This window comes from Ursus maritimus, unplaced genomic scaffold (genome assembly GCF_017311325.1).
Source record: "Ursus maritimus isolate PB19 unplaced genomic scaffold, ASM1731132v1 scaffold_15, whole genome shotgun sequence".
In the NCBI taxonomy this organism is placed as follows: domain Eukaryota; kingdom Metazoa; phylum Chordata; class Mammalia; order Carnivora; family Ursidae; genus Ursus; species Ursus maritimus.
This window is the reverse complement of record NW_024423897.1, coordinates 58,919,521-58,931,867: the sequence shown is the minus strand read 5'-3', so window position 1 is coordinate 58,931,867 and position 12,347 is coordinate 58,919,521. Positions and strand designations below refer to the sequence as shown.

Sequence of the window (12,347 nt, the reverse complement as noted above, 5' to 3'; positions counted from 1 at the left end):
CACAAGAGCGGTTTCCAGAAGCTTTGAAGTTCTACCACAAACACAGCCAAGATCTAACCCAAAGCACAGTCTCTTGACTCTCCCTTTGAAATGCATGTCACCTGTCCCTTCCCTCCATGCCTCCTGACACCACTGTCATCCAGACCCCTTACCTCTTCCTCCACTGGGTGACCTCAGCATTCCCCGAGCTCCAGGCTCTGCCCTTCCTCTGCCAGTCCCCCTTTGGCCAGAAGGAGATCCCATTCCCCCAGAGCCCCGACCCTCCCTCCCCAGATGGTCACCATTGCCACTCTCCTCACAGGGCCCCACAGGCCGAAAGGTCCTCCCTCCTTCCTGCCCCGTGCGTGCCCCTGGATGCCTGCAGCCCACACGGCCTGGGCCACCGCACCGACGGCTCTCTCACACGCACAGCGAAGTACTCCAGCTGTGGCATGCATGTCAGGTGCTTCTCTGTGCTGCTAGAGACCGGGTCTCGCACATTTGGTAAGCAGGCAGTTATCCAATTAAGGTTTCTTAACTAGCGGGGCAACAGAGGTAGAAAAGATGAAATATTTCATCTTTATGTTTCAGTTTAATCACGTGTCAATACATTAGATGAATGTATATTTTCTGTTTTAATTACAGGTTCCACCACTAATTTCTGCGATTTTCACTCCTGCGATTTTTATAGCCATACTTAGATGTTATTCAGGTGTTATGAAATTACTAAGTTCCCTACAATGATACAATTTATTTAAGTGTGTTTAGGTGGTCAGGAAATACCCAATAACTACGGGGGAAATGGAAGGGAAATTCAGGCAGCCCAATGCAGAGCGCTCGGCTGGGTCTGGCCAGCAGGTGCATGTGGACAAGCGCCGTGTGAGGAGGACGGCAGAGTGAATCTGAGATTCAAATGTCAGCCTCGTGATTCTCCCCATTAGTGCAAGCTGAGCGGGCTCTCCGTGGCCCCCGTTTGTGAGTCTCACATCAAGGATGTTGACAGCAGTCGGTTCCTCCCCGGGTCTAATGAGCAGCTCTGGGAGCGGGAAAGGAAAGTCCTGGTAATTCTCACCATCGCCTCCAGTGCTTTTAATCAGTGCTAAGAAGCTTCCTGTGAAAATTGGCACTAATTACACATCCCTCAGAAACGGCGTTGGGTTTACTGCAGCTCCGCGCCAAGCCGGCTGTGAACATGAGTGTTACTCCCCTCTGCACAGGGAGGGTACCTGCCTTAGAAGTGGAACAAAGCAGGGTGTGAGGGTCGCCCGGGAGAGCACTCTAACCAAGCTGTGAGAAGCCAGAGGTCAGCAGGCAATGCAGTGCAGCATCGTCGGGGGGCAGCTCTCACAACCCCGCCGCGCCCCCCCCAAAATGGCCCAACCTCACCAATCACCAGAACCAAATACAACCCCTCGGTGGAGCGTTCCTGGGGGCCCGCCCTATAAACTGCTGTAGCTTTTCTCTGCCCCCGAAGCTTACATCTGAGCGACGAAATTCCTGGTTCTGATGCCAGTGGACCTTGCATCTGCTGGCCTGCCTCCCAGAGGCCCTGGGGCCCCCTTTAGAGCACTTGGCTCTCCGGTTCCTGCCCAGACACTCCCTGGGCGCATCCTAGAGGCTGGCATGGTCACCAGACCCCATTCAAGGCTGTTCTGCAGTCCCAGCAGCAGGGCATGCCAACCCGGAAGGCAGCTCTGCTGACCTCACCTGAACCTTTTTCACTTCCCATGACAAGAGAGAGGCATCTCCTGATCTGTCATTTCAGCCCCTCCTCAATTAGTCCCATTTACAACGGACCCACTAATTATCCCAGGGACCAAGGCTCACTGGAACTGCTTATTGACATACAGCACAAACCCTGCCCAGAGAGGTCCAATGACCTCTAGAAGGGGACCCCAGAAAAACATCCAGCTCCATCATGTTTTGGCCTGAATTGTGTTTCCCAGACTCACATGTCAAGGCCGTGACTCTAAGTGCCTCAGAATGGGAGTGTATTTAGACATAGGATTTTAACGAGGCAGTTAGATGACGACAGACAGGTGTCCCCGCAAGGACAGATTAGGGCGCGCAGAGGAGATGCCAGGGGCCGGAGCACACAGACAGAGGACCCTGCGGGGAGGCAACAAGACGGTGGCCCTCTGCACGCCCAGGAGGAGGCCTCAGGAGAAGCCAGCCCTGCCAACCCCTCCACCCCGGACTTGCAGCCTCCAGGAGAGAGGCTGGGAGAACGTAAAGGTCTGTGTTGAAGCCACCCAGCCTCGGCGCTTCGCGATGGCTGCCCAAGGAGACTAGGACACATTGCACATACACACCCGAACGTCAGCAAAGCAGGCCGTGCATCCTTGCAGGGTGACGTCAGACCTCTCCTCGTCTTACCCCTTCTTAAACCTTTCACCCCTGTCAATGGCCCTCTTCTCTGCTGGAACCTCTGTCCCCAAAGTGCCACACTTGCAGCTTCCTGTTGTCCGATCGTCCCAGGAGCTGTGTCATTCCCGTGCAGGATGCCCTCGTAACCTGGGAGAATCTCACACTACTGCATTCCTGGAACAAACGTATCCACTCCCTCGCTAGTGTGACGGGTGTGCATGGAGCCCATATCCAGGCTCAGAGCCATGTCTCGGATTAAAGATACAAGTCATTGGTTCACGTGGGTCATGCCACCCCTCAGTTCTTACACGGACCCTGGGCTTCACACTCCCTTCCACAGTTGGTCCCCAGCACTGCGCTCCGCACCACTGTGGGCATGCATACAACAGGCGCCTATCACCTTCATCATCCGGGACCCCCTTCTTCTGAGAGCAGCATCCCCTTGCTGGATCTCCTCCTCCCACTTCCCCACATGGTTCTTGCAGGAATGGCTGTGTCCAGGTGCCCCTGTCCCACTCCGGCACCTACAAGTTACATTCTGGGCTTCCTGATGCAGGACCAGAGGTCACATCTGGATGGCCTCTCTCAGGGGCTAAAATAGCAAAATGTGCAGGCCAGGTGCTGTCGTCCTCCATGACGAGCAGAGGTAGAAGTTCTGAGAGAAGAAGAGGGAAGAGGGAGGAGGACGAGTTGGGGGAGGGAGAGACACAACCCCCCAGGGCAGGCGTGGATGGGAAGGGCTGGAAGAGAGAGTCCTAGAGGGTTCAATGCTCAGTCCACCAGGTCCTCGGCTCCCGCTTCCTTTCTGCTTCTCCCACTTCTCTGCTGCTCCTCGGCGTCTGAGACCCCATCCTTATACCTCCAAGGATCAGTTCTTTATTGTAAGCTACTCGTGTTGGTTTCTATCACGTGTAGCCTTTCCTACGACAAAGCACTCAATATAGTCTCTGAAGTCGATCTAATTATGGCTGTTTCAGAATAAATGCAGTGGTGAATTTCAAAATAGTGAAATGCAGTTGTGTTGCTTTTACTTACGCACACACGTCCGGCCAGAAGCCTCAGCACGTAGGTCCCACCAGGTGGCATCCATGAAGGTCCGATGCATCAACTGCTTGTATACAAATGGCGTCCGAAGACGCTTGGAAATCTGTAAATAGACACCGCTCCCGTTTGATCGGCACCATCAAATTGTTTCACAGCCCCTCTCCAATGGGTGAGACAAAGGCAAGCTTCTGGAGTTCTTACCCTGGACTTCTTACCAGCACCCTGGGCTGGGAATGCATGGACGAGGGGCCCCAGCCACAGGAAAGCCGCTCATTCCTCCTGCCTCATCCACCCCTGCTCTGTCACACCGGAGTGGTCTTTTTTCCCAGCTCCCCACGTTGCAGAGGACTGGGCAAAACTGAGTCCATATCCGTGAACCGTGTCAGAGCCCCTTGATAAAAAGTTAACAAATACATGTTGCTCTTTGAATTTTGACTTGTTAGAGGGAAGTTGGATTCAAGGAACACTCCTCACCCCTCCCATGCGATCGGGAGTGGTTTCCCTAAAGCTGTGCCTGCTGGGGAGAATGCAGGGGAGGGGGCATGAAGAAGGCGGGCTGGGCAGTTCCTACAGACCCCGTGGATGGAACAGCAGGCTGCGTCCCCTGCGTCTGGCCAGCTGCCAATCCATTAAGAGCAAAGAGCAAAGATTTATTCCTCGGCTTGTATTATATCCATGCATAAAATTTGGCCCCGTAACTACAGACCAGTGCCAAAATCTGTTTAGTTCATTTAAATTTTTGTATTTATTTTAATTAAGCACTAGCAGAATGCCATTTGCAGTGGCATATTGAATACCTTTGTAATTAACAGTACCAAACCAGAGAGATGGGCTTCCTCCACATTTTTTTAATTAACTGAAATAGTTCAAGGACAGAATCAGCGATGATTTCCTTATGGATGCAGAACGTGGGGGTGAGGGAATATGCCACTTATTGGCAATAACTGTAATTTTTTTATGATTTTATTTATTTATTTGACAGAGAGAGCACAAGTGGGGGGAAGAGCAGAGGCAGAGGCTGAGGGAGAAGCAGATTCCCTGCTGATGAGGGACTCGATCCCAGGACCCTGAGATAATGGACCTGAGCTGAAGGCATCCAGGTGCCCCCAGTAGCTGTAATTTTAAAAAACTCAAGGATCTATCAGAATATATTTCTGTTTTTATAGTCATTACCAGCAGAAAGAACACTAAGCAGATGTAATGTGTTCAATATTTGGAGTAAAAGGAAAAATCCTCATTCTATGGCAAAAAGGTAGAAATTCCAGTTTGCTTGAATGGGGTAAATGAGAGGACTGATTCAACCTGTTATAAGTCACATGGGTCCCAATAACCGCCTGAAATCCAAAATGCTGATCCCGAGTCTGTTCCAAAGCCTCCCTAGAACCTGACAAGAGGCATTCACAGCCTCATCCATTTTCCCTCTGCCAATGTTCCTTTTTTTTCTAACTTCCATCTCTCCTCCCCGCCCAAAAAAGCCTCCCAACATTTTGAAGGAAATTTAAAGGAAATGTGTCTTTCTGCGGATCTGAGCTGGAATTCCTTCCCCTAGTACATGAGATGCCGTTCCGCCTTAGTCCAAAGCTCAGCCCAGGCAGCTGGGAGGGCCCAGGCTGCTTTCCCACTCTCCCGGAGGCCTGGGCCGGGCTCCCGAGCCGCTGGTGGGCACGGTGAAGCAGCAAGTTCGCATTAGCGCAGGGGCCCCAAGGGCAGGGCGACCTCTCCTCTCCCCCAGAGCGTCCACTTGGGGCCGCAGCCCAGCCCCGCTGCAGCCTCATATCACTTGAAAGACACAGTTACCGCCTTACTGAGTATCATTGGCTGTGGCTGAACACAAAGAAATCAGCCTGTTCCTCGCCAAGTGCAGCGTCCCCACCAGCAAGGCACCAGTGGGCCAGCATGCTGCTCTCGGTGAGGAGCCCTCGCTGGCTCCCTGGGGGAAGGGGCTCTGATCCATGCTGTCTGTGCTCCACGTAAACTTGTGAGATTCAGCAAAATTCCTTTTCTCATTTGCTGAGTGGAACGACCCTGTCTTTTTCTCCCTTTGATGCATAGCTCTGAACTGGCTTTTCAGAGGCAAGCTGCCAAGTAAGATCCCATCAATATTGGATTCTTCGTCCATCATAAGAAAGGGGAATCATCTGCTGTGCTAAGGAAATGACATCTATTCTACACCAAATAGACTCATGAATATGCAGTCAGGTCCCAGACAGTTGGTAACCGCAGAGCTTGTCTCTGTGGCCTCTATCCCCAGCACAGACTGGCCCGCTCAGGAGGCAGGAGGAGAACAGGCTCGCCCTATTTTATAAGCAAGAGGAGAAAACGCATCTATCCGCCTGAGACAGGCTGCAAGCACCACCAGTTTGCTCCGTGTTGGCTCTCGAAGTAACAGCACCAAGGCTTTGCCCTGCGGCAGCGGGCCCTGCTTAGGGAGCACTTCCATGGGGCCTCGCCGTTCTAACCCTGATGACCGCTGCTCCGGGAACAACTGTGCGTCTGCTGGGTGGCCACGTGGCGAAGAAGCCACCACTGCCTCTCCCAGGCCTCTTGCCAAGGATGGCAAGTCTCAGCTTTGCTCAGCGGCCACAGCACAGTGTCCCCTGGACTACTTGGAGGGAAGACGGCCCCCAGCCGCATCCGCCACCCATCCTCCAGGCCGCCGTCCTGGGTCTGGTGCAGCCACAGTGCTGGGAATCCGAGTGGGTGGAAGTCACGGGGACAGAAGGGGCAGAGTCATAGGCAGGGAAACCCAAAACGGAAAGTGCCCAGCCTCAGGTATTAGGGTGCTTCCGAGCCTCATCCTGTTGTGACCTCACAGCCACCAGGGTCACCCCGGAGGGCTGGGAGGGGCTGCAGGCCAGAAGCGGACCATCTGGGAACAAGCCATGGGGTCTTCACGGACAGGGTCTCTCTCCGGTTGAAAAGTGTGTAGAGTGAACAGAGTGAGTGGATGAATGAATGAATGAATGAATGAGTAGACCGGCCTGGAGGGGTGCCCTGGCAGCCTCTTCAGCTCATTGCCTCACAGAGGTTTCAAGAAGTCCTCATCTTCTGATGTCGGTAGTGCAGAAGTTATTGTCTCTACTGGGGCCCCCGGCTCCTGGCACCCTCTGCTCGCCTGCCCTCCACGGAGATGCACTCCCCCCACGGCTGGCAGAAACCCTCCACCCACCGCCCCAGCTCTGAGACAGGAGGCCGTATTCACAACGAAGCCACCAGAGTCCCACTGGTGATAATTCGTCAACACGTCAATCTACTTTTTGCTTTGGGAAGTGAAGAAGAACCCAACGGAAGATGTATCACAGGAGGATACGCTTTGCGGTGTGACCTGCGTAACTCCGCGTGTCACATCTTTCCTCCCAAGCAGTTTGTAAGGGATTGTAGGGAGATCATGTGATTCAGAGACGGGGAGAGAGAAAGAGACAGAGATTATTACAGAGACAGCGATATTCCCAGCGTGTTCCTCTCTGCTTTGCATTTCTTATCACTGAGATGGTGCAGGTCCAGAGCCTGCCAGTCCGATGGCAGAAACAGAGGCTTGCGGGACTGAAATCCTGCCGTCTGTGAAAATGCTCCATCAGCTCTGGGGGTAGGGAGACAAGGGGAATGGGTCTAACACCCCACCTGCAGGATGGTGGAAGGGTCCTGCTCTTGAGGCCGGAATCCTTTTGCCTTGAGCCCACTCTGCTCCTTCTCAGAAGCCCACAGCCTGCAAGATAAAAGCAGGAGTGTGGAGCCCGGCTCCTGCCGTGGCACGTCACTGGGGATGATTTCTGGCAAAGCCAGCCTGCCCGCTCTCACTCCTGACTCCTCCCTGGAGGCTGCCAGGCTGGCCCTTTGTGCAGGATGGGATGGGCCACCCCTGCCCAGCCCAAGAGAGCTTATCTTCTCATTCGGTTTCCGCCGGGGCCTAATTAGGAACTGGGCACACTGTGGCAAGGAACGGACATGGATGAACGGTTTTGCTTGCGCACTGAGGGTGTGCCGGGCATCTGGTGGGCCTGACAGGCGCAGACGCCCTCACAATGCCCTGAATCAGGCCATTCAGGCCCCAGAAGGCAGCCCGCGCGGTTAATGAGGCACCCCCTCCTTCCTGGACACACTGCGTCCCCATTTGGTACACCTCATTAGGTCTGTTCTGGGGTCACCATCAGTCACCGCAGGGGTGTGCTGGGGTCGCGGGGGACACGGGCAGAATGCAAACATGACCCAGCCACAGGAAGGGACAGCCCAGTGGGCGGGTGCAGTGTGGGTGCTGGACATTTGTCTGGAGCTGCATTGAGAGGTGTCCTTTGGAAACTAAGAAGCAGGAACCTCTGACCCTTTTACTTAAAAAGAAAAAAAAGATCATTCATACCTCACATCTCATCAAAACTTCTCCTGCTGGTGTCTTACATTTTAAAAGATGCGATTTATTTAGTAGGTCCAGATATCCTCATTGCTAAAGGAGTAGCTCTCACTGTGGCATTTTAGGGCTGCAGTGGACTCCAGAAGGGCGCCAGCTATGGGGGCTTCTGAGCCTCCGTCGCCAGCTGCCTTTCACGCACCGTTCCTCAGTCTGCAGGCCTACGTGGCCTCATCACAGGGCCTGGGAAGTATTTTGACCTTGGACAGTGAAACACCAGGGCCACCTGCAGGGTTACCATGTGATGATTCTGGGATCTGACTGGTCCATCAGTGAGAGCAGATAAGGAGGTGTCCGGCCTCCGTGCTCACAGGCACAGCAGCAAGAAGGTTAACGCGCTCCTTGTCCAGCGCAGAGTCAGAGGAGTGCCAGGCTACACGGGGCACCTGGGCTCCCAGCAGAAAGGCTTTCCTGTGTTAGAGCGAGCTGCGGAGGCCTCCGTCGGGGATAAAGGGCCATTCTAATTGAGTTTCCTGGCCTTAAAAAAATCGCAGGTTTAAGGAAATACCTCCATACTCTTCCTGGTTGTACAGCTTTTTTTTTTTTTTATTACTATTAATCCACTGCAATTTTGTGACAAAGGTGAGGAAGACGTCTCCTATTATTAGTTTTGCACAAACAAATCTCTGATGTCGTTCCTCGGTCGTCCGCCGAGTGTGCGGATTTGACTGCTATCCAGCCATTCACCGTATTAGCATGTTCCTACACCGCAGCAGAATGCTCGGTCCTGATAGACAAGGGAAGGGCTGCTTCTTTTATTCCCTCTTTTGCATCCTAAGCCGTGATGTGAATCCATAGCTCAGCTGTACATAGCCGGACATGCCAACCTAAGTTACCAGAGCCACGACCTGCGCCGCCTTAAATAGAGGTCATCTCGGATCCCGCCGATGACTCGCTTCATTCAACTCCAGCACAAGACACGGCCTGAGGTTCTGTTCTTCCCGAGATTCTAGGAAGCTGAGACACAAAAGCATGGACTTAGGAGGGTGTCCTCAGATGCTTTGTTCTGTGCTGAAGAAGACATCCAAGGTCTATCGGCTCGTGGGCGGGTTCCAGATCAACATGCATCGAAGACACTGGTAAGACCCCACAGCTGGGCTACAGCCTGCCCCTGGGGGAAGTCAGGAATGATCACGGGAATAAACAGTCTCCAAGGAGATCCTGAGTCCTCACAACTCAAGGGAGAAGCTGAGCTTACTGGGGTGTCCTGGAACAAATTTAGACCACTTGAGTCAGCTCTGGGCCATACTGGACTCCAAGCCTCCTGAGAGCAGGTTATAAGGAGCATCTGGTATATGATTATTCCAGACCGGCAGAACAAGCAAAGAAAATCTGAACACGGGTAAAGCCTGATTATACTTCCCCTGTACCTCAGAAAACTTCCACAGTTTCTCTCCATATTCTTTTCCCATTCTCTGCCATGGGATATCAGGAGGCCTTGCTGGGAACAGATATAAGAAGCACACCTTTTATCAAGGGAACTCTCCTAAATTCTTAACTGTGGAAGTACATGGTCCATATTCTGGGATACAGACTATGTCCAGAGCCACTGATTCATGAAGCATGGCCAAGACTGACAATTTTTCCCCACCCAAATCCAAACTGTGACCTGAATTTTTGTTTTGTTTTCATTTCTGGCTTGGCTTATTTTGGTTTGTTTTACCTTTTGCATTAAGTTGTTTGTAAAAATAGTAGCTGTTATTGCCTTGCCTGTATCTCTGCCCTTTGCGATACGATTTTTTAACCTCTTTCTTCGATAGGTGGAATTTATTTCCCTAATCTTTGGATCTGAACTACCCTTGTGATGTTTCTTGGGCAACAAAATGTGGCAGCGCCAAGCCTAGTACCCAGCCCCTTGTGTCCCTGTACATACACTCTGCAAGCAAGCCCACGCTCACCTAGCAAAGATGAGAGACCGAATGGAAGTCAGCTGCATTGGGAAAGGCCATCCTCCACTGGTGAATCTTTGGCTCATGTGCATGGGGTAGCCTGGGCAAGATCAGCCATGCTAGCCTGAGCTGAAAAAATAGCCCAGACAAGCAAAATGATTCGACTGCAGTCACCCCCTTAGTAGCTGCGATCACCAGACACTGGAGCTTGAATTACTTTGTCTCCGTGGTAAGATGGTTCTGCACCCAGTTGCCAATCTGCGGGGTCTCCACACCAACGAGCAATTCTCAGACGCTAGCTAGGTGTCCTACTCTTTAATTCAGTTCTGAACTGGCATTCATAACCTGGAGAGATCATCAGATTCCACAGGCTGAGGGCTCAGTCCTCCAAGACTGCCTCCCCACACACACATCAGGCGCCACTCACAAGCAAAGGCCACCTGTGCTTCTGACCACAGCCTGCTACAGACTGGAGGTTCCCACGACCTGCTCCTTCAGTTCGCTTAATTTGCTAGAGCCCCCCACAGAACTTAGAGAAATGTTTTACTTCCTAGAGTACCAGCTTATCATAAAAGTACACGGACTCAGGAACAGCCAGAGGGAAGAGATGCCTAGAGTAAGGCATGGGGACATGGTGCAGAGCTCCCATGCCCTCTCTGAGTGCGCCACTCTCCCCAAACCTCCACACGCTCACCAACTCCAAAGCCTCCCAGCTCCATCCTTTTGGGAGTTTATGGAGGCTTCATCACATCGGAATGGTTGATTGAGTCATTGGCCATTGGTGACTGATGCAACTTCCAGCACCTCTCACCTCCAAGGAGGTCCCGGGTGGGACTGAAACTTCCAACCCTCTCAGCACTTGGTTGGTTCCCCCTGGGCAAGCAGCCCCATCCTCCAGCTGGGTCCAAAAGTCACCTCATTAACATAACAAAAGACACCTTTATTGCTGGAATCACTTAGGAAATTCCAAGGGTTTTAAGAGCTCTGTGCGAGAACAGGGACAGAGACCAAGTATATATTTATTATAAACCACAGCACCACACATGGCGTACATTCCTTCCAGTTACTACAAACGACAGACATCTGGACCTCATTTCTACACACGAGTCTGGGATCTAGAGCTTGTACTAAATTACCAGATTCCAAAGACAGTTATTTTAGTGAACCATCTTACTTTCTAGAAATTGAAATAGGGATGTGTCTTAGGAGACACTTATTTCTGAATATTGCTCTTCAGATAAGCACACCCCCCCCCATCTATACACTGTGTTTGTGTGGCCTGTGGCTTATTTCAGTTCTAATGAGGTCGCCTTCTTTAAAATCCCCCTGCCAACGTAATTTCCCGAATTATATGGAAACAATGGTAGTGTCTGATGGGACACAAAGTGGTGACCTCATATTTTCCTGAAAATAGAGTTTAGCTACTATTTCAACAAAAGTAAAAGGCTTGGCCTTAGCAACAGGAAAAGTAGAGGAACCAGTGGACTCCTCAGCAATGGGGTACTTTGAGAACCACCAGCACATAAAAGTTTTCATTCCAAGAACTCATGGGTGTGCACTGAGGCTGGGCTCCCTTTCTAGGTCTCTGGGGCCCACTGCTCTCCTAAGAGGCAAGACCCCGATGGAGCTACTGTCCTGGAGATCTCCAGAGCAGGACACCCCTGCCTGTGCCAGCGTGTCCCTGGTAACTGTGACCAGCATGGGTCTCTTCTGAGATGGAACCGTCTGACATGACTCCAGCTCATGTTGATGGGGAGGGATGCTATAACATAGGGATGGAGCTCAGAGAAGCAGCAGGTGGTTTGGGGATGCGGTCCTGCTGAAGGCATGACCATCACGCTCTGACTGAGAAAGTCAAATAGCACACTTGTCAAATTCCGAAGAGTTCATAAAATACCTTCTCGAAAATGTTCTCTTGGATCCTGCTAATGACCCTAAATATAAGTGTGATTACGATTACTCTCACTTTACATGGAAGAAATCTGAGTCTTAGTGAGGCCAGGCAACTTTGTCACAGCGAGAAAAGAGCAGAACCTGGGGCCACACACTCTGCAGAGTTAGCATTCCTTCTGGTAATATCACGCTGGAAGCAGATTTCCTGTTGACACATCCCGTAGTTAGCTCCACAGAACAAAAAGTAAGGAGCAGCCACATTTCTCTGCATCAGGAGCCCAGCCCACTAGTGAGAAGGTGAGGGACAAATATGTCGGCAGGTAAGCACAGGACTGGGAGATGCCTGACAGCTTCCCCAAGGGAAAGGGGTGGCTTTCTCCAGTTGCAGAGCAGTATGTTTGATTTGTAAAGGCCCTTGGCATGACAAGGCTGCTTCCATTTGTAAATCCAGCCACATAAATCCAAGCCACTGCCGGCCCCATGGTGAGCTGCCTGGTACCTACCAGCATCTGGCATCCACCTGCCATCGTGAGTTTTAAAGCACTAGCTCTCTGAACTATGTTCTTTTGTGTTCAAGAAAATCACTCTTCCTAAGATCTTTCTTTCAATCTTCTAGCTCAACCGCAGGGGAAATACAGCCACAGAATAATTAAGAGTGATCATTCTTTCATTCTCGTGAATCAGTCTTGCGAAGACTGAACACCTTCTGTAATGTCTCACCGATGAGTTCGCCAACACCTGCCAGCTGGAGAAGACTGTGGCCATTTTACTCT

General features: G+C 51.7%; 1 protein-coding gene across 5 annotated transcripts in view; it reads right to left on the bottom strand.

The window, feature by feature from the left end:
- MED10 (mediator complex subunit 10) overlaps positions 1–12,347 on the bottom strand; it is a 204,924-nt gene that overhangs the window by 35,535 nt on the left and 157,042 nt on the right. The window contains exon 4 of one of the 5 annotated variants that reach the window (XM_040630570.1): positions 8,346–8,749. The exons of the other annotated variants lie outside the window; for them this stretch is intronic. Coding sequence (XP_040486504.1) covers positions 8,690–8,749 — 60 coding nt within the window. The 3' untranslated portion in view covers positions 8,346–8,689. Of the gene's footprint in view, positions 1–8,345; positions 8,750–12,347 lie in introns of those variants that run through there. 5 annotated transcript variants of the gene reach the window in all.